Source organism: Chrysemys picta, chromosome 20, assembly GCF_011386835.1.
Source record: "Chrysemys picta bellii isolate R12L10 chromosome 20, ASM1138683v2, whole genome shotgun sequence".
In the NCBI taxonomy this organism is placed as follows: domain Eukaryota; kingdom Metazoa; phylum Chordata; order Testudines; family Emydidae; genus Chrysemys; species Chrysemys picta.
Genome location: NC_088810.1, coordinates 2,959,588 through 2,981,637, shown reverse-complemented (window position 1 = coordinate 2,981,637; position 22,050 = coordinate 2,959,588). Strand labels below are relative to the sequence as shown.

The window sequence follows — 22,050 nt, the reverse complement described above, 5'->3', positions numbered from 1 at the left end:
TCTCTGTGGTCGCCGTGCTGCTAGGTGGGGGTCTCTCTGTGGTTGGAGTCGTCCTGGGCCTGGTCTCCATGGTTAGAGTGGCGCGGGGGTTGGGAGTCAGGACTCTGGGTTCTATCCCCAGCTCCAGGAGGGGAATGTGATCAAAAGAGGCACAAGACTGGACTAGGCAGTAAAGATTGAACTCCCTTTTCTCTCCTACAAGGATTCCTCCAGGGCAGATGGTCACACAGGGAGGAGGAATAGGGAGGCTGGGGGTGGGTGGGGTTTTTAAATTTGTTTTCTGGTGCCTTAGCCATTACGGGTCATGTTTCCAGCTTGGCACCATATTAACATTGGGAAAAAAAATTTAGCTGAGATTCTCACATCATCACCTGACTCCTGGAGCTGGGACTTTCAGGAAAACACCAACTATTGCAAGACTTGTGATGCAAGCATCAGAGCTGGTAATGCTGTTGTATTTAGATTTGCATTGTGTTTCATCTGGTATCTCTGAGGCAGGGAGAGGGGGCTTCTTGTGTGACTTTGAATCAAACAAATGTATAAAATACAGGGATATATCCAAATTAATCACTGAATGTAGAAATTGCCAGATTGGATCAGACCTGAAGTCCATAGAGTGCAGTCTTCTCTCTCTGACCATGGTCAGGACCAGATGATCGAGAGGAAGGGTAAGAACCCCACAGTAGCAGATGTGGGACAACCTGTCTCCCTCAACCCATCCCTGCCTTGGTCTCTGTGATGGGGCAGAGTGGCCCCACACTGGTACAGCAGGGGTTAACCCTTCTCTCCTAGCAGAGGAAGCCACGCCCCGGAAGCTCTGCTGGGCATGCTCCAACTGGAGCACAGGTATAAAAGCCTGCAGACCAGCTCAGTCGGGGCTGACCGCCGGAGGAGAAGGATGGACGCCGCAAGCTCCTGCAGAGTGAGGGCCTGTGAGCCAAGACCCGGGAGGCAGCCAAGCTGAGGCACTACCTGAGACCTCGATGGAGGGCGTCACTGGGGAGGAACAGACTGGAGGACCCCTTGCCGCAGAGGAGCTGGTATTCATGGTAGGAAGTGACCCAGGGGAACCATAAAGATAAACAGCATTAAAGCTGTATTAACACTCAGCGTGTTGCGGGTGGATCCCCGCCGAGCGAGTGGCAAGGAAAGCTTGCCGCTACCAGGGCCCTGGGTCGGGGCTCGGTGGAGTGGGCGGGCCTAAGTCCCCCTACACCCTGACCCCCGAACCATGAGGGATATTATATGGACTCTGGCCGATAGGCCGCGCTACCCCGCTTGTAAGGGGATTTCTATGGACTCTGGCCGCTAGGCCACGCTACCCCACTTGGAAGGGGGTTTCTAGGGTCTCTGGCCGCTAGGCCACATTACCCCACTTGGAAGGGGGTTTATAGGGACTCTGGCTGCTAGGTCATGCTACCACGCCAGATAGGGGCGATAGTAGGGAGAGGAAGGCAGAGAGGCTGTAACAGACCGCTCGCAGAGGGGCGGCCACAAGGATTATAGAGTGGTGAGGCGCCGAGTGGTGAGGCACCGACATCCCATCCTACCCCTGCCCCAAGGGGGCGCTGCGGTGACAGGCCCGCCACAGTCTCTAATAGTTAGAGATCGGCATAAACCTGAAGCTGGAAGTTTAGTGTCCCCACCAACATTTTTCATTATGATTCATTACGACAACTCTGGCTGTTCATGAAATCCAACCAATTATCCAACCTCCTTCCTAGATATAAATATCCAGTCCAAATATCCAACCTGCAGGGCTGGAGTCCAAGCCCCTTAATCCCTGTTTTCCTAAGAGCAATAAAGCTCAGATGCACAAAGTGTCAGATTAAATTCTACAGCAGTTTATTGAAGGATAAATGCACATCTACAGGGTTTGGAATGACTATCAGATCACAAGCAATGAGTACATGGAGCGGTGAGATTGAATCCACGTTGGTTACCGAGTATGGAACATTGAGCAAATCAACAGCGACAGGTTGATACGTAGCATCACACAAACTAATTCTCATGAGAACCCCAAACACCCCATGATTACAAACCCAGCACCTCAGCTCAGTCTGAGCGGGGTCGGTGGTTCCCAGGCAAATCTAAACTCAGCATCAATCAAGCAAATCAGGGATTAAACGCACCAGCAGTAGCTCAACCCGCAGCTCAGGGTTGTCAATTGCAGAGATGAGATTCTCATTAACTATTAAGCCTCCAATACAGGTTTAGCAGCCAGACGCTTCCAAACCCTGCTCAGGGTACAACTTCGTTACAGGTTAATAACAGCCTTGAGTTTCAGCACCGCAGCCAGAGAACAGAAACTTTAGCCAACCCCTGGGGAGAGGCTGGGTAAATGGTCTTTCTGAGGTTGCTGACAAGCAGCTTGGGGCGCTCTGGAGGTCCCAACACTGGCTCCGGAGTCTAGGGGAGGTGGCCAGCAGCACCCCAGCTCCCAAGGAAGATGGCCAGACAAGAGGTCTGGCCCCAGGAGTGGTTTAGAAGCCCCAGAGTTAGATCTGGGATGAGTCTGCCAGTTTCTAACACCCCTCTGATCAAAATGGCTCTGCCGACTGAGCCCCAGTGTAGACGCAGCTATGGCGATGGAAGAAACCATCACTCAGGGAAGTGGTGACCTACAGCGAAGGAAAAACCCTTTCCCTGTGCATGGGCTGCATCTACGGTTCTACGTCGCCATAGCTACGGTGATGTAGCTGCGCTGATATATTGTCTCTGTAGTGCAGACCGACCCGTAGGCCATGTCTGCACTTTGGGTGGTCCCGTCCTGCAGCTGCAGCGCTTTCCTACGTCATCCATTGATGTCGTTAATCCTCTTTTCCAACAGACAGGAGCTAGGTTGACAGAAGAATTGTTGTGTCGATTTAGCCGCATCTACCCGGGGTTAGGTCGACCTAATTGCAGTGTTCAGAGTGTGACATTTTTCACAGCCCTGTGCAATGTAGCTAGGTCAATCTAATTGTTAAGCGTAGGCCAGGCCGTAGTGATGCTGAGAATTCACACTTCTGTCTGGTGCTATTAGTGACACAGGTGAGGAGCGTGTGTTTAATATGGTATTTCATTGGACAGTGTCCCCTTAAGCTTTTCCATCCTGTGGGATAGTTAAAATAAATTGCAGAAGCTGGGAATTTGACCTCAGTTTTGCCTGGTTCCAGTCTTATTAAAAATAATCTTCATTTAAAATGAAAAAAGTAGGTGTTCCCTCCCGTCCCCAAATCTTAGTCCATCTTTCTCTCGTCTGTTGCATTATATGCACATGTGCCGGAACTAGAGATGGGGGGGAGGGGGGGCACCTCACTCCCTGGCTTGAAGTGGTTTCCGTTATATCCAGGGTTTACAGTTCAATGGCTCTCAGCACCCCACTATATAAATTGTTCCAGTGCCCCTGTACATGTGAGAAGGAAGGAAACACCCCCTTCTCTGTACTCAGATCCAATCCCCACTTGTCTTGGGGTTGGTGTCAGACATGTTGCTCTTTTTTTGTCTGGCCCCTGTAAGTGAAGTAGGTCCAGCCCGCCCCGCCACTTCTGTTCCAGAATAGGAGCTCCCAGTTGGGCCAATTAAGGTGGTGGGGCTGCTCCTGGGGTGATACAGGTCTGAGAGGGCATGTCTACACTGCATGGTAAACCTGGGTCTCTGGGACGCGAGCTTGTGGACTCTGTGTTCGAAGCCTGTGCATGAGCATCCACACTGCACTAGAAACCTGGGTTTACAAGTGCTGGACCCGGTCTCAGGGCTGTGCTAGTGTGTCCACACTGTACTACGCAGAGCTTCTGATTGAGGTCTTCAGCATGAGCTGTGTCCACACTGCAGAATGACAGGGCTTGGACCTGAGACTCAGAGGGACTTGGGTTCTGACCCACCCCCCCAGCAGCATTCTAGGACCCATTCCCAAGTGCTCACTGACCTGAGTCAGGCTGATTTGGCTGTGGAAGGAAGCGGGGCTGAGGCTCAAACTTGAGTCTGAGCCAGCCTTAGCTCCCAGAGTGAACAGACCCTAGAGAGATCCTCTGAGGGGGGACTGGCTGAGAGAGAGCCAGGAAGCAGGAGCAGCAGGACTGCCGGAGACCCCTGGGAGGGGAGGCCATGAAAGTCGGCAGTGGAAGGTTGAGCTGAAAAACGGTTTTGTCTCTTGGTTTGTTTATATTTGGGACAATCAAACTGCAGAAAGGAGACCGGGGCTGTGGCAGTTTATCCTGGGAAGTTGGGGAGAAGCTCTGCCTTGCGACACTGTTATTGATTATTCTCTGCTCCCTCCAAAGCCTTTTTCAGGACTCGTTGAGCATCTTCTGCAACTTCATCCAAAAATGTATGTAGCACTTCAAATGTGACACTGTACGATCTCTTTGCTGCTATCCCAGTGCCAATCAGTGGTACCACACTGATAAAATATTTAACTGTCATCATACGTTCCCCTGTAGCCTCTCTGAGCCGCTTCAAAGCCTCTTCTCTTGTTATATCTTTGGCCAGAGGGGACTTTATCTCAGACTTCAGCTCATTAACAGACTTCCCAACCTGCTTAGCGAGTGATTTGAGTGAGTCTTCATCCAGGCCAAAGCACTTGCAATACTCTCTCATGTTTTCCACCAGGATGTCGACATCACACTTAACCGAGAGAAATGGGAGAGGAACAGCAGCGATACTACACGACATCAGGGCTTGTTTCCAGATCTGTTCCTGCAGGGCCTTCTGTTTCTCTTTCAAGATTTCTTCAGAGGTGCTGGGCAGGGCACAGATGAGAACGTGTCTTCTGTGAGTGTTGAGATCATTTGCCAAAACCTCCTGCAGTTGGGGAGAATCGTACTTGTCAAAGTCCCATCTCGACACCAGGAAAACTTGTGGGGAAATGATGCCTGCTTTTTGTAGTTGCTCCATGCAGTCACTTCTGATTACATGTAGAGTTTTCTCCTCTTTAAAATCATGACTTTTTTTTCCATTAGCCAAGTCCACATCTACCTTGGTGCGGACAAAATAAAACTTCTTTCCCATCTTGTTGATTTCTTTGGCAAGGTGGCTATCAGTTTCTAGGAAGCGCCCGGCTGCGATGATGATGAAAAAATCATAGCGGTCAAGGCTCACACCTTCTGCATATGTTTCTCTTGGATATTTCGTTGTTCCGATCCCAGGAAGGTCCCACACAATCACATTTGGGTGAATAGGATGGGGATAAGCAGTTGGCCTTTCTGTTGTTTCTGTCAGCCCAATCTTAGCTGCACCACTGTCATCATCATTCAAGCTTCTTATGGCATTGATGAAAGACGACTTCCCAGAGCCAGCGTTACCTGTGATGGCGATGTTGAGTTTGGTATTTCTTAGCAATTCATCAGACTTTTTCACCACAGAAATGGCTTCTGAGAGCTTCCCAGCTTTGACAGTGGACTGGAATTTTTCAGTTTCTTCCTCAGACAGACCGGGCAGTTTCCTGCCCCATTTTGAAAACAAATCAGCCCAGTGAGTTTTTGAATCTTTCATAACCCTGGGAAAATAAACATAAATTCTAGTCAGGGTTAGGGGTTTTCCCTCCCAACAGCTATTTACTAACCCACGTCAATAGAGTCAGAGTCATAGAGACATAGTGATTAAGGCCAGAAGAGATGCCCCAGATCACCTAGTCCAACCCAATATATGTCCAGCTCACTAACCGCTCCAAGCACTCGCACACTAAACCCAACAGCCAAAACGAGACCAAAGCATTGCCACCCTCAGGAGACCAAATTATTGTGTGCCACAGGAAGGGATCAGGAGGCACCAAGCTGTACCTGTGGCTGGCGCCACTGGGGTAGCAAGGAACAGATAAAGTGAAAGAGACCCAGTAAAAAGGGATGCTCTTATTTCCATGTAACAGACTTATGGGGCTGGTAGGGAAGGAACTATTGGTCACAATGTGCAATAAATAAATAAAATAATCTAGAGTTTAAATAAACATTTGAGAACGTCCGAAGGAGAAAGCTTCATTTCAGCACACGTGCCACTAGGGGGTGCTGTGCTGGAGGGAGCAGGGTGGGGGCTCTCCCCTGGCAGGCAGGGCTGGCCCCAATGCCCCAGGGCAGTGCTAGGGGGCCTGTGGTGCCAGGAAAAGCCTGAGAAAAAACTACAACCTATCCTGAAAGATGATCCCTCACTCTCACAGATCGTGGGAGACAGACCTGTCCTCGCTTACAGACAGTGCCCTAACCTGAAGCAAATACTCACCAGCAACCACACAACAAAAACACTAACCCAGAAATCTATCCTTGCAACAAAGCCTGATGCCAACTCTGCCCACATATCTATTCAAGTGACATGATCATAGGACCTAATCACATCAGCCATACTATCAGGGGCTCGTTCACCTGCACATCTACCAATGTGATATATGCCATCATGTGCCAGCAATGCCCCTCTGCCATGTACATTGGCCAAACCGGACAGTCTCTACGCAAAAGAATAAATGGACACAAATCTGACATGAGGAATCATAACATTCAAAAACCAGTAGGAGAAAACTTCAACCTGTCTGGTCACTCAATAACAGACCTGAGGGTGGAAATTTTGCAACAGAAAAGCTTCAAAAACAGACTCCAACGAGAAACTGCTGAACTTGAATTGATATGCAAACTAGATCCAATCAACTTAGGCTTGAATAGAGACTGGGAATGGCTGAGCCATTACAAACATTGAATCTATCTCCCCTTGTAAGTATTCTCACACTTCTTATCAAACTGTCTGTACTGGGCTAGCTTGATTATCACTTCAAAAGTTTTTTCTTGTACTTATTTGGCCTCTTAGAGTTGGTAAGACAACTCCCACCTGTTCATGCTCTCTGTATGTGTATATATATCTCCTCAATATATGTTCCATTCTATGCATCCTGTGACAAAGTTCCTCCTCTATCTTGGTGGGTCCTGCGCTTATTGGTGGATTTTCTTGCCTCAGAGATTCACCATGTGGGTTGGGGAATAGCCCAGAGACCTTCCCCTCTGGAAGAACCCACAGTCCAGGTCAATTGGGAGGTTTGGGGGGAACCCAGGCCCACCCTCTACTCCGGGTTCCAGCCCAGGGCCCTGTGGACTGCAGCTGGCTATAGTGCCTCCTGTAACAGCTGCATGACAGCTACAACTCCCTGGGCTACTTCCCCATGGCCTCCTCCAAACACTTTCCTTATTCTCACCACAGGACCTTCCTCCTGGTGTCTGATAACGCTTGTGCTCCTCAGTCCTCCAGCAGCACAGCACACCCTCTCACTCTCAGCTCCTTGCGCCTCTTGCTGCCAGCTCCTCACACTCGCACCACAAACTGAAGTGAGCTCCTTTTAAAACCCAGGTGCCCTGATTAGCCTGCCTTAATTGATTCTAACAGTTTCTTCTTAATTGGCTCCAAGTGTCTTAATTATCCTGCCTGTCTTAACTGGTTCTAGCAGGTTCCTGATTACTCTAGTGCAGCCCCTGCTCTGGTCACTCAGGGAATAGAAAACTACTCATCCAGTGACCAGTATATTTGCCCTCTATCAGATTCCTGTACCCCACTGGTCTGGGACTGTCACATATCCCTCCCCGCTGCTCAACGCCAAGGGGTTGGGCATGTTGGGACGCCAGACAGTGCACATGTGACAAGCCATCGGCGTTGCCATGACGGCTCCCTGCTCTGTGTTGCACACGGAACTGGAAAGGTTGGAGGGATAAGAACCATCTGGTCACCCTTCTGTTCTCCTTGTTCCGCTGCATCCATTGAAGAGGGGCATGGTCAGTCACGAGGACAAATCTGTGCCCGAGCAGATAGTAGCGCAATGTTTCCATGGCCCATTTTACAGCGAGGCACTCTCTCTCCACCACTGCATATTTTTGTTCCCTTGGAAGGAGTTTCCGACTGAGGTATAGAATTGGGTGTTCCTCCTCCCCGACCATCTGTGATAGAACGGCCCCCAACCCTACTTCCCATGCATCCGTCTGCAGGATAAACTCCTTGGTGAAATCAAGGGCTATCAGTACGGGGTTATTGCAGAGGGCAGTCCGTAGGTCTGTGAATGCTTCCTCTGCTGTGTCAGACCATCTCACCAGATCAGGTCCACAGGCTTTCACTAGGTCTGTCAGGGTGCTTGCCCTTGTGGCAAAGTGGGGGATATATTGTCGGTAATACCCCACCACACCTAGGAACGCCCGGACTTGTTTCTTGCAACTTGGTTGGGGCCAATTTTGGATGGCCTCTAACTTGTTCACTTGGGGTTTTACCAGACCTTTTCCCACAATGTAGCCAAGATATTTGGCCTCTGTAAACCCTACAGCGCACTTGGCAGGGTTTGCTGTAAGGCCAGCCCGCCTGAAGGTATTGAGCACTGCCTCCACCTTCTCCAGGTGGGTTTCCCAGTCTGGGGTATGAATGACCACATCGTCCAAATAGGCAGCAGCATAACTGTTATGAGGGCGTAATAGCTTGTCCATGAGGTGCTGGAAGGTAGCTGGGGCCCCATGTAGTCCAAAAGGGAGGACAGTATATTGAAAAAGACCCTCTGGTGTAGAGAACACAGTCTTTTCCTTTGCGTCTTCTGCAAGGGGAATCTGCCAGTACCCCTTTGTCAAGTCTAGGGTAGTCAAGTACCAGGCATTACCCAGATGGTCCACTAGCTCATCTATGTGAGGTATGGGGTACGCGTCAAACTGGGATACTTTGTTTAGTCACCGGAAGTCATTGCAAAATCTTGTGATGCCATCAGGTTTGGGCACCAGCACGATTGGGCTGGACCACTGACTGTGGGATTCTTCAATGATTCCCAACTCCAGCATTATTTTTACTTCTGCTTTTATTTCCTCCCTTTTTGCCGCTGGCACCCGATAGGGCCTCATTGTTACTCTGGCCCCAGGGTTCGTGACAATGTGGTGATATGTCTCGGTTGTTCGACCCGGTTTTGTCGAGAACACATCTTGGTTCCGGAAGATCATCTCAGACACCTCATTCTTCTGGTCTGGTGTTAAATCGGGAGACACTCTCACCTGTTTGGAAGGCTTGTTTTCCTGGGTTAGGTCTTTTTGGACCATTGTGCATGCCTCTTGTGCATGCCAGGGTTTCAGAAAGTTAACATGATAAATCTGTTCTTGTTTTCTGCGTCCTGGCTGCCGCACCTTGTAGGTTACTTCTCCCACGGGTTCAACCACTTCATAGGGCCCCTGCCATTGGGCCAGAAGCTTGCTTTCTGCCGTGGGTACCAACACCATAACCCAATCCCCTGGTTGGAACTGTCGCACTTTTGACTGGTGATTGTAATAGGTTCGCTGGGCCTCCTGTGCCTTCTCCAAATGTTCCCGTACAATAGGGGTAACCCGGACTATCCGGTCTCGCATCTGCATTACATGCTCTATTATATTTCTCCCCTCATTGGGTTCCTCTTCCCAGATCTTTGGCGATATCTAGTATGCCACGGGGGTGACGCCCGTATAATAACTCGAAGAGGGAAAACCCAGTTGAGCCCTGAGGTGCCTCCCGGATAGCGAACATAAGGTAGGGTAGTAGGGTGTCCCAATGCTTCCCATCCTGACTTACCACCTTCCTTATCATAGCCTTGAGGGTTCGGTTAAACCTTTCTACCAACCCATCAGTCTGCGGATGGTAGACCGAAGTTCTCAGGGTATGTATATGGAGCAGTGTACAGAGGTCCTTCATTAGCTTCGACATAAATGGGGTTCCTTGGTCGGTTAATATCTCCTTTGGTAGCCCCATTCTGGCAAAGATCCCCACCAGCTCTTTGGCTATAGTTTTAGAGGCCGTGTTCCGCAGGGGGACGGCTTCTGGGTAGTGAGTAGCATAGTCCAAAACAACAAGTATATATTGGTGGCCCCGAGCCGTCTTCTCCAGGGGTCCCACTAGGTCCATGGCTATTCGCTCGAAGGGGACCTCTATGATGGGAAGGGGTACTAAAGGTGCCCTCAAGTGGGGACGGGGACAGTGCAGCTGACACTCCGGGCAGGAGGCACAGTACCTCCGCACTTCATGTACTCCGGGCCAGAAGAACCGTCGTAGGACTTGTGCCAGGGTCTTCTCTACCCCCAAATGCCCCCCAAAAAGATGACTATGAGCAAGAATTAATACAGCGTTCTGATGTTTTTGAGGTACTAGGATCTGCTGTACCTTCTGCCCCTGTACTGGTGCAACCCGGTATAAGAGATCCTTCTTCATTATGAAGTAGGGTCCTGGTCCCTGGATTTTCCCTTCCACCGGGACCCCATCTATTTCAGTCACCTCCTTCCTAATGTTGTCATACCTTGGGTCTTCTGCCTGGTCCCGTCCAAAATTTCCTCTCCCAGGGCTAATCTGCCTAAGATCTAGGGGCCCAGTCTCTGTTGCCTCTACTGGTTCAGAAGCATTAAGGTGGGGGTCAGACTCAGGTGCTTCTCCCTCCTGCGTGGCCTCCTTTTCAGCTGCGCGGGTCCGCCTACCTACAAGAGCGACCCTCTGGCTTTGGGTCAGTATTCGGGTTCCCAAGGCCTTAGCTGCCCTTCTTTCCCTTTTTGTCTTTCTACCCTGTCTGGGAGTGGAGAACAAATCTGGGGATATTTCAGAGAAGATTGGGGGTTGACAGTCTGCTGTAGATGCCTCACCAATTTTAGGGTCCCCATCTTTCTCCAATCCCCCTACTGGGAGTAAGTTTCCAAACCCTGGGAAGTCCCTCCCTATGAGCACCGGGTATGGGAGTTTAGGGACTACACCTGCTGCTACCTGAGTAGTGTTCCCTTGGATCTCGATTTTTACTGGGATGGTGGGGTAGTAACTAACTGTCCCATGGACACATGTTATCCCTATAAGTTTAGCCTGTAGTAGCTGACTACGCTTCATGAGCTTCCCTGAGATAAGCGTGATAGCACTCCCCAAATCAACCAGTGCCGGGGTCCCTACCCCATTTAGTTTCACTGGTCTGGTATACATATGTGGGGTTAGTGAGACCCCCACAAGGTGGATTAGGGAGCATGGATCTGCCCAGTTCCCCAGGTTACACTGCATAGGCTCCTCGGCATTGGGACACTGTGCAGCTATGTGTCCCCACTCCCCGCAGGCATAACATCTGTATGGAGCCCTAGGCGTTCCCCGGTCTCTTGGTTGGGGTAGTCTAACATCACGATCCTCTTCTTCCTCAGTGCTCCGACTCTTTGTGGCCTCTGATGGGCCTTCAGCCTCTCTTTTTCCACCTTGGCCCTCCTGGTGGCCCAGTCACCCAAACTTTAGGGCTTGGTGCTGCTAGTTTAACCCGGGGTGCCTCTTCCTTAACTGGTCGGGTCAGCTCCCTCGCTGTCCTTCGCCTCTCTACCAGGGCAACAACCTCGTCATAGGTGGCGGGTTCGTTCTGGCTTATCCAGGCACAAAAGTCTGGTGGTAATCCCCTCATGTATCGGTCGATGACCAGAACCTCTAGTATCTCTTCCGGACTCCGGGACTCTGTCTGCAACCACTTTCGTGCAAGATGGATGAGGTTATACAATTGGGACCGTTGGGTTTTGTCTTCCTGGTACCTCCAACCGTGATGCCGCTGGGCCTGCACTGAGGTCGTTACCGCAGATCTGGCCAGGATCTCTGCTTTCAGCTGGGGGTAGTCTGCTGCAGCCTCTTCAGGCAGATCATGGTAGGCCTTCTGGGCCTCCCCACACAGGAATGGGGCGAGGATGCCAGACCACTGATCTCGAGGCCAGGCCTCCCATAGGGCTGTCCTCTCAAAGGCCCGAAGGTATGCCTCTACATCATCCTTCCGCGTCACTTTCTGCAGCCAATGGCTGGCCCGTATGAGCCGCGTCCCATCATGGTCACGATTCAGCTCTGTAAGGGACTTTACCTGGTTTACCAGTTCCTGCAACAGAGCTCGGTCTTGAGCAGCCTGGTCCATCAGCAGGCGATTAGTCTCTTGCTGCAGCCGCACTGCCTCCTCTTGGGCGGCTGCCTGGCCACGGGTAGCCTCCTGCTGGGCAGCTGTAGCTTGTATCAATGCCCGCACTAAGTCATCCATTGTGATGGAAAAAAATAAAAATAAACCCTCTCTTTTTTTTTTTTTTAAATCACCCTCCTTCTTCTGCCACGCTGTGCACACCAAGATCCCACCCCTGACAACAGTGTGACAAAGTTCCTCCTCTATCTTGGTGGGTCCTGGGCTTATTGACTGATTCTTCTTGCCTCAGAGATTCACCATGTGGGTTGGGGAACAGCCCAGAGACCTTCCCCTCTGGAAGAACCCAAAGTCCAGGTCAATTGGGAGGTTTGGGGGGAACCCGGGCCCGCCCTCTACTCCGGGTTCCAGCCCAGGGCCCTGTGGACTGCAGCTGTCTATAATGCCTCCTGTAACAGCTGCATGACAGCTACAACTCTCTGGGCTACTTCCCCACGGCCTCCTCCAAACACCTTCCTTATTCTCACCACAGGACCTTCCTCCTGGTGTCTGATAACGCTTGTGCTCCTCAGTCCTCCAGCAGCACACCCTCTCACTCTCAGCTCCTTGTGCCTCTTGCTCCCAGCTCCTCCCACTCACACCACAAACTGAAGTGAGCTCCTTTTAAAACCCAGGTGCCCTGATTAGCCTGCCTGCCTTAACTGGTTCTAGCAGATTCCTGATTACTCTAGTGCAGCCCCTGCTCTGGTCACTCAGGGAACAGAAAACTACTCATCCAGTGACCAGTATATTTGCCCTCTACCAGACTCCTGTACCCCACTGGTCTGGGTCTGTCACAGTCCGAAGAAGTGGGCTGTAGCCCACGAAAGTTTATGCTCAAATAAATTTGTTAGTCTCTAAGGTGCCACAAATACTCCTGTTCTTTTTGCAGATACAGACTAACACGACTACTACTCTGAAACCTGAGAAAAAACTGCAACAGTTCACTTTTAAGTTTCTGAAATCACAGGAAATCTGCCTTCCCTCCCAGTAACTGAACAGGGTCTGACCACGTGATTTCACATCCCTTAATTGTTAATTTCCTTGAGTCTGTGGGTTTGGACTTGGAGAACAGCCTGGAGTAGGATGACCATATTTTCCAAATGGAAAATGGGTCACCGTGGGGGGCTCACCCAAGCCCACTCTGCATGGAGCTGGCCTGAGCCGCTCACCCAAGCCCCACCACTGGTCCAAGCTGCTCACCCGAGACCCTCCCCACAGACCTGGCCTCAGTATCCTCCCTCATGCAGGGGATGGCCTGAGCCGCCTGGCATCACTGCTTGCCTGAGCCCCGCCCTGCGGGCTGGTGTTGCAGCTCCCTCCCACCTCCAAATGTTCCTCCAAGCTCCACATGGGTGACGGGGGACAGGGGGGACTGATCAGTTGGGGAGAGCAAATGGGACAAATACCCAGTTCTGCCCCCCCAAATCAGGCCAGCTGGGACAGGGCTTAATAAGGGGACTGTCCTGGCCAAAACGGGACATATGGTCACCCAGGCATGGAGAAACCTTTGCCCCCGCTCCTCTCCCTCTTCCCTTCAGCTGAGTTCTTTGCTGGATCTGCAAAGCAGGGACTACAAAATCCATCAGCCTCCTCCCCACTGCACTTCCCCTTCCCCTGGCCTGGAGGGGAAAGGTTCTGACTCAGGGGGTGGCTGGTTGGCTGTGGGAGCCGCAGGGCAGCAGGGAGCTGCAGAGAAGCCCCAGGAGCTGTGGGCAGAGCTGCATGTGGAACAAGCTGTGACTGACAGACGTTACAGCTGGATGCAGGTGTCTGTGGGACTTATGGGGGATAAGCAGCGGCTGGGCAGGGAGCCAGGGCAGAGACACCCGCAAGCACCTGTTTGGTGGAATAGAGACTGGACTGGTGAGGGCACTCCAGACTCTGAGCCTGAAGAGCCCTGGCTGTCGGCGGGACTGCCCCAGCAACCCAGACAGGAACCGGCCTGCAATCACTACATCTCACTCTGCACTGTAACTGTTTCACCCTCTGTCCCTAGGGTCTCTGCAGCCTTCCCCTTTCCGGTCAGCCCTAGTAAAAACGTTTCCCTCAGCCACGTGTCTGAGTGGTTACTGGGACCCAGCAGGACTTGCATCGACAAGGTCTAGCTGCAAAACACCTACAGTGCTGGCGTCCAAGTCATGGTAACCTGGCATGCTACAGGCGCCCTAGGGGTCTGTTGTACTTGAGCAACCACAGTAATTACACTGGTGTCCAAGGTGGGATGCCGGCTGGCAGATTTGTCTGGCAAGGCTTAAGGAGCAGGTACCACAGGTGCGAGGGCTGCTTGGTGGGTGAAAATGACCAACCCTGACAGTTGAAGTGTTCCCTTGAGCTCCGAGAGCAGAAATAGGGCAGTGCAGGTGGAGAGATGTGGCCTCCCGGAACTCATACTGGGGATGGCCAGGGCTGGGCCGGCTGAAGCAACCTGTCTGAGTGAGCTGCCCAAGTAAATGGCTGGGGTGAGACTGCCAAGCTGGATTTCCTTGGCCTGCTGCTCCAAGGCAAAGCCCAGGAGGTTTTTGAAGGACTGACACATGGTACCACAGGGAACATGCCTCTGTCAGGGGTGCCCCACGGCGATCTCTGGATTGGATCCTGAGTGGAACCAAGCAGACGTCAACAATCAGACAAGAGAAGGGGGAATCTGTTAGTGATGTGGGGTATGCCTTTGGCACGTGGCCACCAAGGCATTCCTGGACTATGAGCATCAAATGTGGGATTTACTGGGCAGAGACCAGTTTGGGACCCATACAGCTGGGAGAGAGATCTGGACAGCTCGCTGTAAGGAGAGACCTAAAGCATGGAATAGACCCTCAGGATTGGTGTGAAGCTAGAACTAGCATCATAGAGGCTACAGGCATAGCCACTGGCTTCCTCTGGGCCTGGGAGGTGCTCAACTCCCTACTCCGCCCCCACCTGATCCCTTCCCCCAACCCCGTACTTCCCCTGTCCCGCCTCTTCCCACCTCCGCTCCACCCCAGCCCTTCCCCCAAGCCCCCATCCCGCATCTTCCCACTCTCGCTCCGCCCCCTCGCCACCTCTTCCCATGCAGTTCCACCCCCTCCCCCAAACACGCCCCCTCCCCACTGATAGTGGCGGGCATGAGGTGCTGGGAGGGAGGGGGAGGAGTTGATCGGTGGGGCTGTTGGCCAGTAGGCTTGAGGTGCTGGGGATTTGGGGGGACAGCTGGCTGCCAGTGGGTGCTAAGCATGCACTAATTTTTTCCCTTCTAAATTTTTCAGCACCTATGGTTATTGGAGAAGGACCTCCGTTTCAAGAGAGGCCTCTATCATCAAGCAGAGACAGTTTGCCATGACACCTGTTGGGAGGGGAAACAGAGGCATGAGAGGAGAACGTGATGCTGCCCCGAGGAGCGAGATGGGTGAAAGGAGACACAACAGAAGAGCTGGAAGGCATGCCGGAACCCCGACCACTAGCCTGACATGAATTCCTGCTGGCCCAGGCCTTGGGAAAAAGTACCCAAGTCATGTAGCAGGGCCTGGGGTTTGGTACATTTCCCCCAGAGGTGACTGTACCCAGAGGCGGTGACTGAAGTACCAGCAGTGCTGCAAGGCACTGAGAAAAGAGGGAATCACCGTGACAGACTGAACATGGGACTGAAACACCCTTGGGAGAGAGAAGCTCTTGGGCAGGAGCCGGGGCTGAGGAGGAGGAATCTGTTACCTGGTAAAAGGTAGGAAGCCTGGAAGCTGTTGAGGAATTACCTTGATGTCTTCTCCTCTTGGGACGATGACCTGGGGTGCACAGGGTTGGCATGACACTGGACTGGGAGTGGAGATGCTAGATATGTGACACCGGGACCAAGGAGGAGACTCATCCACCACGAGGGAAGCCTCAGCGAATAACTGCAACAAATGGTAGAGAGAGGCCCCATTTGGTGTTGAATGACATTACTGTGAGGGATGCATATCCCTTTCCTAGGATCAACGACACTCTAGACTTGCGGGGAAAGTCCTGTTTGTTCTCCTCCCTGGACTTGACTAGTGGCTACTGGCAAGTAGAAGTAGTGGTGCCCACCAATGATGGACTGAAGATGGCATTCAACACCATGAGAACATAAGAACAGCCATACTGGTTGAGATCAAAGGTCCAGCTAACCCAATATCCTGTCTTCCATCAGTGGTCAATGCCAGGTGCTTCAGAGGGAATAAAGAGAACATGTAATCATCACGTGATCCATCCCCTGTCCCCCATTCCCAGCTTCTGGCAAACAGAGGCTAGGGACACCATCCCTGTCCATCCTGCCTAGTAGCCGTTGATGGACCTGTCCTCCATGAATTTATCTAGTTCTTTTTTGAACCCTGTTATAATCTTGGCATTCACAACATCCCCTGGCAATGAGTTCCACAAGTTGACTGTGCCTTGCATGAAGAAATTTGAAGAACCTTTTTTTTGTTTTAAACCTGCTACCTATTAATTTCATTTGCTGACCCCCTAGTTCTTGTGTTATGAGAAGGAGTAAATAACACTTCCTTATTTACTTTCTCCACACTAGTCATGATTTTATAGACTTCTATCATATCCTCCCTTAGTCATCTCTTTTTTCCAAGCTGAAAAGTCAGTCTTACTAATCTCTCCTCATACGAAATCTGTTCCATACCCCTAATAATTTTTGTTGCCCTTTTCTGACCTTTTCCAATTCCAATATATCTTTTTTTGAGATGGGGTGACCAGATTTGCACGCAGTATTCAAGATGTGGACATACCATGGATTTATGTAGAGGCAATTCGATATTTTCTGTCTTATTATTTATCCCTTTCTTAATGATTCCCAACATTCTGTTCACTTTTTTGACTGCCCTTGCACATTGAGTGGATGTTTTCAGAGAACTGTCCACAATGACTCCAAGATCTCTTTCTTGAGTGGTAACAGCTAATTTAGACCCCATCATTGTATATGTATAGTTAGGTTTATGTTTTCCAATGTGCATTACTTTGCACTTATCAACATTGAATTTCATCTGCCATTTTGTTGCCCAGTCACCCAGTTTTGAGAGATGCCTTTGTAGCTCTTTGTAGTCTGCCTGGGACTTAACTATCTTGAGTAGTTTTGTATCATCTGCAAACTTCACCACCTTTCTGGTTTCCCCCTTATCCAGATCATTTATGAATATTTTGAATAGGACTGTTCCCAGTAAAGACCCCTGGGGGACACCACTATTTACCTCTCTCCCTTCTGAAAACTGACAATTTATACCTACCCCTTGTTTCCTGTCTTTTAGGCAGTTACTGATCCATGAGAGGACCTTCCCTCTTATCTCATGACCGCTTCCTTTGCTTAAGAGCCTTTGGTGAGGGACCTTGTCAAAGGCTTTCTGAAAATCTAAGTACACTATATCCATTGGATCCCCCTTGTCTACATGCTTGTTGACCCCCCTCAATGAATTCTAGTAGATTGGTGAGGCGTGATTGCCCTTTACAAAAACCATGTTGACTCTTCCCCAAAAAATTATATTCATCTATGTGTCTGACAATTTTGTTCTTTACTATAGTTTCAACCAATTGGCCCAGTACTGAAGTCAGGCTTACTGGCCTGTAATTACCGGGATCACTTCTGGAACCCTTTTTAAAAATTGGCATCACATTAGCTATCCTCTAATCATCTGGTACAGAAGCTGATTTAAATGATAGGTTACATACCACAGTTAGTAGTTCTGCAATTTCACATTTGAGTTCCTTCAGAAACCTTGGGTGAATCCCATTTGGTACTAGCGACTTATTACTGCTTAATTTATCAATTTGCTCCAAAACCTCCTCTAATGACACCTCAATCTGGGACAGTTCCTCAGATTTGTCACCTAAAAGGAAAGGCTCTGGTTTGGGAATCTCCCTCACAGCCTCAGCCATGAAGACCATTGTAAAGAATTCATTGAGTTTCTCCGCAATGGCCTTATCGTCCTTGAGTGCTCCTTTAGCATCTCAATCGTCCATTGACCCCACTGGTTGTTTAGCAGCTTCCTGCTTCTGATGTACTTAAAAAAAATTTGCTGTTACTTTTCAAGTCTTTTGCTAGTTGTTCTTCAAATTATTTTTTGGCCTTCCTAATTATATTTTTACATTTCATTTGCCAGAGTTTATGCTCCTTTCTATTTGCCTCAATAGGATTTAACTTCCACTTTTTAACGGATGCCTTTTTACTTCTCACTGCTTCTTTTACTTTGTTGTTTACCCACGGTGGCACTTTTTTGATCTTCTTACTACGGTATGTTTTTAAATTTGGGGCGTACAAGAACAAGTGCAGAGTCCTGCACTTAAGACGGAAGAATCCCATGCACTGCTACAGACTAGGGACCGAATGGCTAGGCAGCAGTTCTGCAGAAAAGGACCTAGGGGTTACAGTGGACGAGAAGCTGGATATGAGTCAACAGTGTGTCATTGTTGCCAAGAAGGCTAACGGCATTTTGGTCTGTATAAGTAGGGGCATTGCCAGCAGATCGAGGAACGTGATCGTTCCCCTTTATTCGACATTGGTGAGGCCTCATCTGGAATACTGTGTCCAGTTTTGGGCCCCACACTACAAGAAGGATGTGGAAAAATTGGAAAGAGTCCAGCGGAAGGAAACAAAAATGATCAGGGGGCTGGGACACATGACTTATGAGGAGAGGCTGAGGAACTGGGATTATTTAGTCTGCAGAAGAGAAGAATGAGGGGACACAATACTCCAGGTGTGGCCTCAGCAGTGCCGAATACAAGGGAATAATCACTTCCCTTGATCTGCAGGCAATGCTCCTACTAATACAGCCCAATATACCGTTAGCCTTCTTGGCAATACGGGCACACTGTTGACTCATATCCAGCTTCTCATCCACTGTAACCCCCAGGTACTTTTCTGCAGAACTGCTGCCTAGCCATTCGGTCCCTAGTCTGTAGCAGTGCATGGGATTCTTCCATCCTAAGTGCAGGACTCTGCATTTGTTCTTGTTGAACCTCATCAGGTTTCTTGCGCTTTGTACAGATGAAGTAACTTGTGTCCTCTGGGAGAAAGACAAACATGGCACATTCTGAGCAGGTCACAACAGCAGAGCACTCACTGTCCTTGTCTTCCTTCTAAGAGGCTCCTCAGATGTTGTATGTACTGCTCACAGGAGCCTGAAAGGCAAACACACTCTGTGCGAACTCCCCCCAGGCAAACTCCCTCTGTTTGCCAGTCCTCTGTTCGCTGCTCACTCGGTTCACAACTGGCTGCCTTTTTATAAGGCTTCTGGCTCAAAGAAGGTGGCCCAGCTCAAAGCCTTCCCTCCAATCAACCACTCAAGGCCGATCTGGAACAAAGCACTCCCAATTCACACTTTTCAATCAAACACCTTTTCAGTCATCCTCCCTTCCAACAGAATGGACAGGGACTGTCACAGTCATCAAGTTCTGTAGAAATAATAGACACTCCCTCGGAGCAGACTGAAAGGAAATCAGGGAGAGAAAAGCCCCAAAGAGATTTAGGTAGATATAAAATTCTTGTGTTGGTGATGGGAAACTGTCCTGACAGAAGGGCCCTGCACGTATTTAAATAGCTAAATTTATATGCTCTGTAATCTGTTAAATTATTCCTTTTCTCTCTGTCTGGGATAGGGTGTTGGATGTCACCATTTGAGGCCTCATCAGGGGGATGAGCCAAATCTCAGATGGTCGTGGGTGTTATGAGCTGGGTGAAACCTTGTTATGGGTTAAATGAAAACCCCATTAAACATGATGTGTGAACATGCCCTTCTCTTAAGATAGTTGTTAGATAGTCAAGGGGCACCTCTAACACTAGGCTTAATAGAGTTCACCTAGAAACTAGCACCATGGGGGTGGAAGGTTCCACTGGGTATTGTGACCACCTGAGTGTGGGTGTGTGAAAAAGACAAGCTGGGCTGCAAACAAGAACAGAGACAGACTCAGAGCCAGAGGCAAAAAGCAAGAAAGTCAAGCAGCGATCTGTGAGGTGGGTGTATGACCCTGGAAAAAAAATCAGAGAGAGAGTTTTTGCATCTGGTGTTGGCTAAAGAGGATTGGGGCTGTAAGCTAAGAAACTATTATTGTTTCTGGTTTCCCCTGTGTTTGGAGAAGCAGGACTTTGGGTATTCCTTGTAAATAAATAAGATTGCATCAAAGAAAATACCAGACTCCATCCTCCTTTTCTGCGCCCAACTGGGACATCCTGGGGCCTTGAACTCTGACTATCCAGTTGGGTCACAAAGGGGCAACAATATTGAGTGAATGTTCTCTGTCTAGAAACCAAATCCTGCCGTGGATGAAGAGTCTGGGATGCGAATGAAAACTGGAAGTTATTTCAGAAGGGTTTATTACATGGCCTGTGTAAGGAGTATGGGGCTTAATCTTGCCGCTTTCACAGCCAATGAGAATTCAGCTTACCTTAGAGTTCCAGGATTTGTCTCCTCAGACGATATGGGACATGGTCTTTATTTTTGCTCTTTTTTCCCACTTGATATTATTTTAAAACAATGAATAAATGTAAAATACCCACTAAAGATCTGAACAAGGAACAGACCAAAGGGGGGTTTCTCACCGATTGCCCCTGGGGCCTTCAGTGGCCGCAAACATCTCGGTCTTGTGGTTGTAGAATTCCTTTAGCAAAGTCTTCTGCAGCTGTGGAGAATCATATTTCTGAAATTCCCTACTCGAGACAAGGAAAACCTGCGGGGAACTCATCCCTTCTCTAGACAGGTTGTAGACGCAGTTGTTTCTGATTTTCTCCAGGGTTCTCTCCTCGTTGAAGCTCTTTTTATGTTTCTCATTATACAGGTCCAAGTCCACCCTGGAGCGTACAAAGAAAAACTTCTTTCCCATCTTCTGGATCTCCTGGGCCAGCTTGGTGTGGCAGAATCTACTCCTCTCTGAAGCAATGATTATAAAAACATCGTAATGGCTGCACTTCACTTGTTTCAGATAAGCGTCTGGCCGAAAATCTGGGGTCCCGATCGCTGGCAGGTCCCAGAAGGTCACCATGGGACAGGAAGGATGACGATATGCTACTGGTTCTTTGGTCATTTCCACCACACCAGTCTCAGCAGCACCTTCGTCTTCATCTGCCAGGCCCCGAATGGCATTGACCAAAGATGATTTGCCAGATCCCGGCTCCCCTGTGATGGCGATATTGAACTCAACGCCTGACAAATTCTTAAATGTCTGCACCACGGAAGCTGCTTCTAAGAAGTTTCCTGCTTTGATAGCAGCCTCGATCTGTTTAGTTTGTTCTGCAGAGATGCCAGGAAGAATATTTCTATATTCTTCATATAGGTCATCACAGGTAGAACTGAGATTAGCCATCTCCTGGGAAAAGAAACGGTCACGGTTAGTCTTGTTTCCCACACAGGCTCCACCCCAGCACATTGTAACCTGGAGACCAGTATATAAATATCCCAGACATATAACTCATCACACACAAACCTGCAAAACTGCAAGAAAAGGAGCGTTGGTGACAGTTTGAAATAACTAAAATAACCTGCAGAGATTTAGGAACTTTCTGGATGATCCAGAGAGCTGGGATCATAGAATCATAGAAGATTAGGATTGTAAGAGACCTCAGGAGGTCATCTAGTCCATCCCCTAGCTCAAAGCAGGACCAACCCCAATTAAAGGAAGAAAGGAGAGCAGCAAAATATGAACCCTGGACTTCAGAAAAGCAGACTGACTCCCTCAGGGAACTGATGGGCAGGATCCCCTGGGAGAATAACATGAGGGGGAAAGGATTCCAGGATTGCTGGCTGTATTTTAAAGAATCCTTATTGAGGTTGCAGGAAAAAAACATCCCAATGTGTAGAAAGAACAGTAAATATGGCAGGCGACCAACTTGGCTTAACAGTGAAATCCTTACTGACCTTAAATGCAAAAAAGAAGCTTACAAGAAGTGGAAGATTGGACAAATGACCAGGGAGGAGTATAAAAATATTGCTCAGGCATGCAGGAGTGAAATCAGGAAAGCCAAATCACACTTGGAGTCGCAGCTAGCAAGAGATGTTAAGAGTAACAAGAAGGGTTTCTTCAGGTATGTTAGCAACAAGAAGAAAGTCAAGGAAAGTGTGGGCCCCTTACTGAATGAGGGAGGCAACGTAGTGACAGAGGATGTGTAAAAAGCTAATGTACTCAATGATTTTTTTTGCCTCTGTCTTCATGAACAAGGTCAGCTCCCAGACTGGTGCACTGGG

The 22,050-nt window shown here is 49.5% G+C and overlaps 1 protein-coding gene across 1 annotated transcript; it reads right to left on the bottom strand.

The window, feature by feature from the left end:
- Positions 1–1,797: 1,797 nt before the first annotated feature.
- LOC112061583 (interferon-inducible GTPase 5-like) lies at positions 1,798–21,167 on the bottom strand. The gene is made up of 3 exons (XM_065574036.1): positions 20,412–21,167; positions 15,610–15,750; positions 1,798–5,479 (listed from the first exon to the last, which is right to left on the bottom strand). The coding sequence occupies exons 1-3, from the start codon at positions 20,891–20,893 to the stop codon at positions 4,237–4,239; spliced, it is 1,866 nt and encodes a 621-aa protein (XP_065430108.1). The 5' UTR covers positions 20,894–21,167; the 3' UTR covers positions 1,798–4,236.
- Positions 21,168–22,050: the final 883 nt, after the last annotated feature.

What these genes read in the sequence shown, in the direction of transcription:
- LOC112061583 (XM_065574036.1), bottom strand. Translation starts at nt 20,893, where the DNA reads ATGACCAAAGAACCAGTAGCATATCGTCATCCTTCCTGTCCCATGGTG. An exon ending in GAAGGCCCCAGGGGCAATCG is followed by an intron (nt 15,751 to 20,411) that starts GTGAGAAACCCC and finishes CATTTGTTGCAG; the next exon opens with TTATTCGCTGAGGCTTCCCT. An exon ending in CAAGAGGAGAAGACATCAAG is followed by an intron (nt 5,480 to 15,609) that starts GTAATTCCTCAA and finishes TTATTTTCCCAG; the next exon opens with GGTTATGAAAGATTCAAAAA.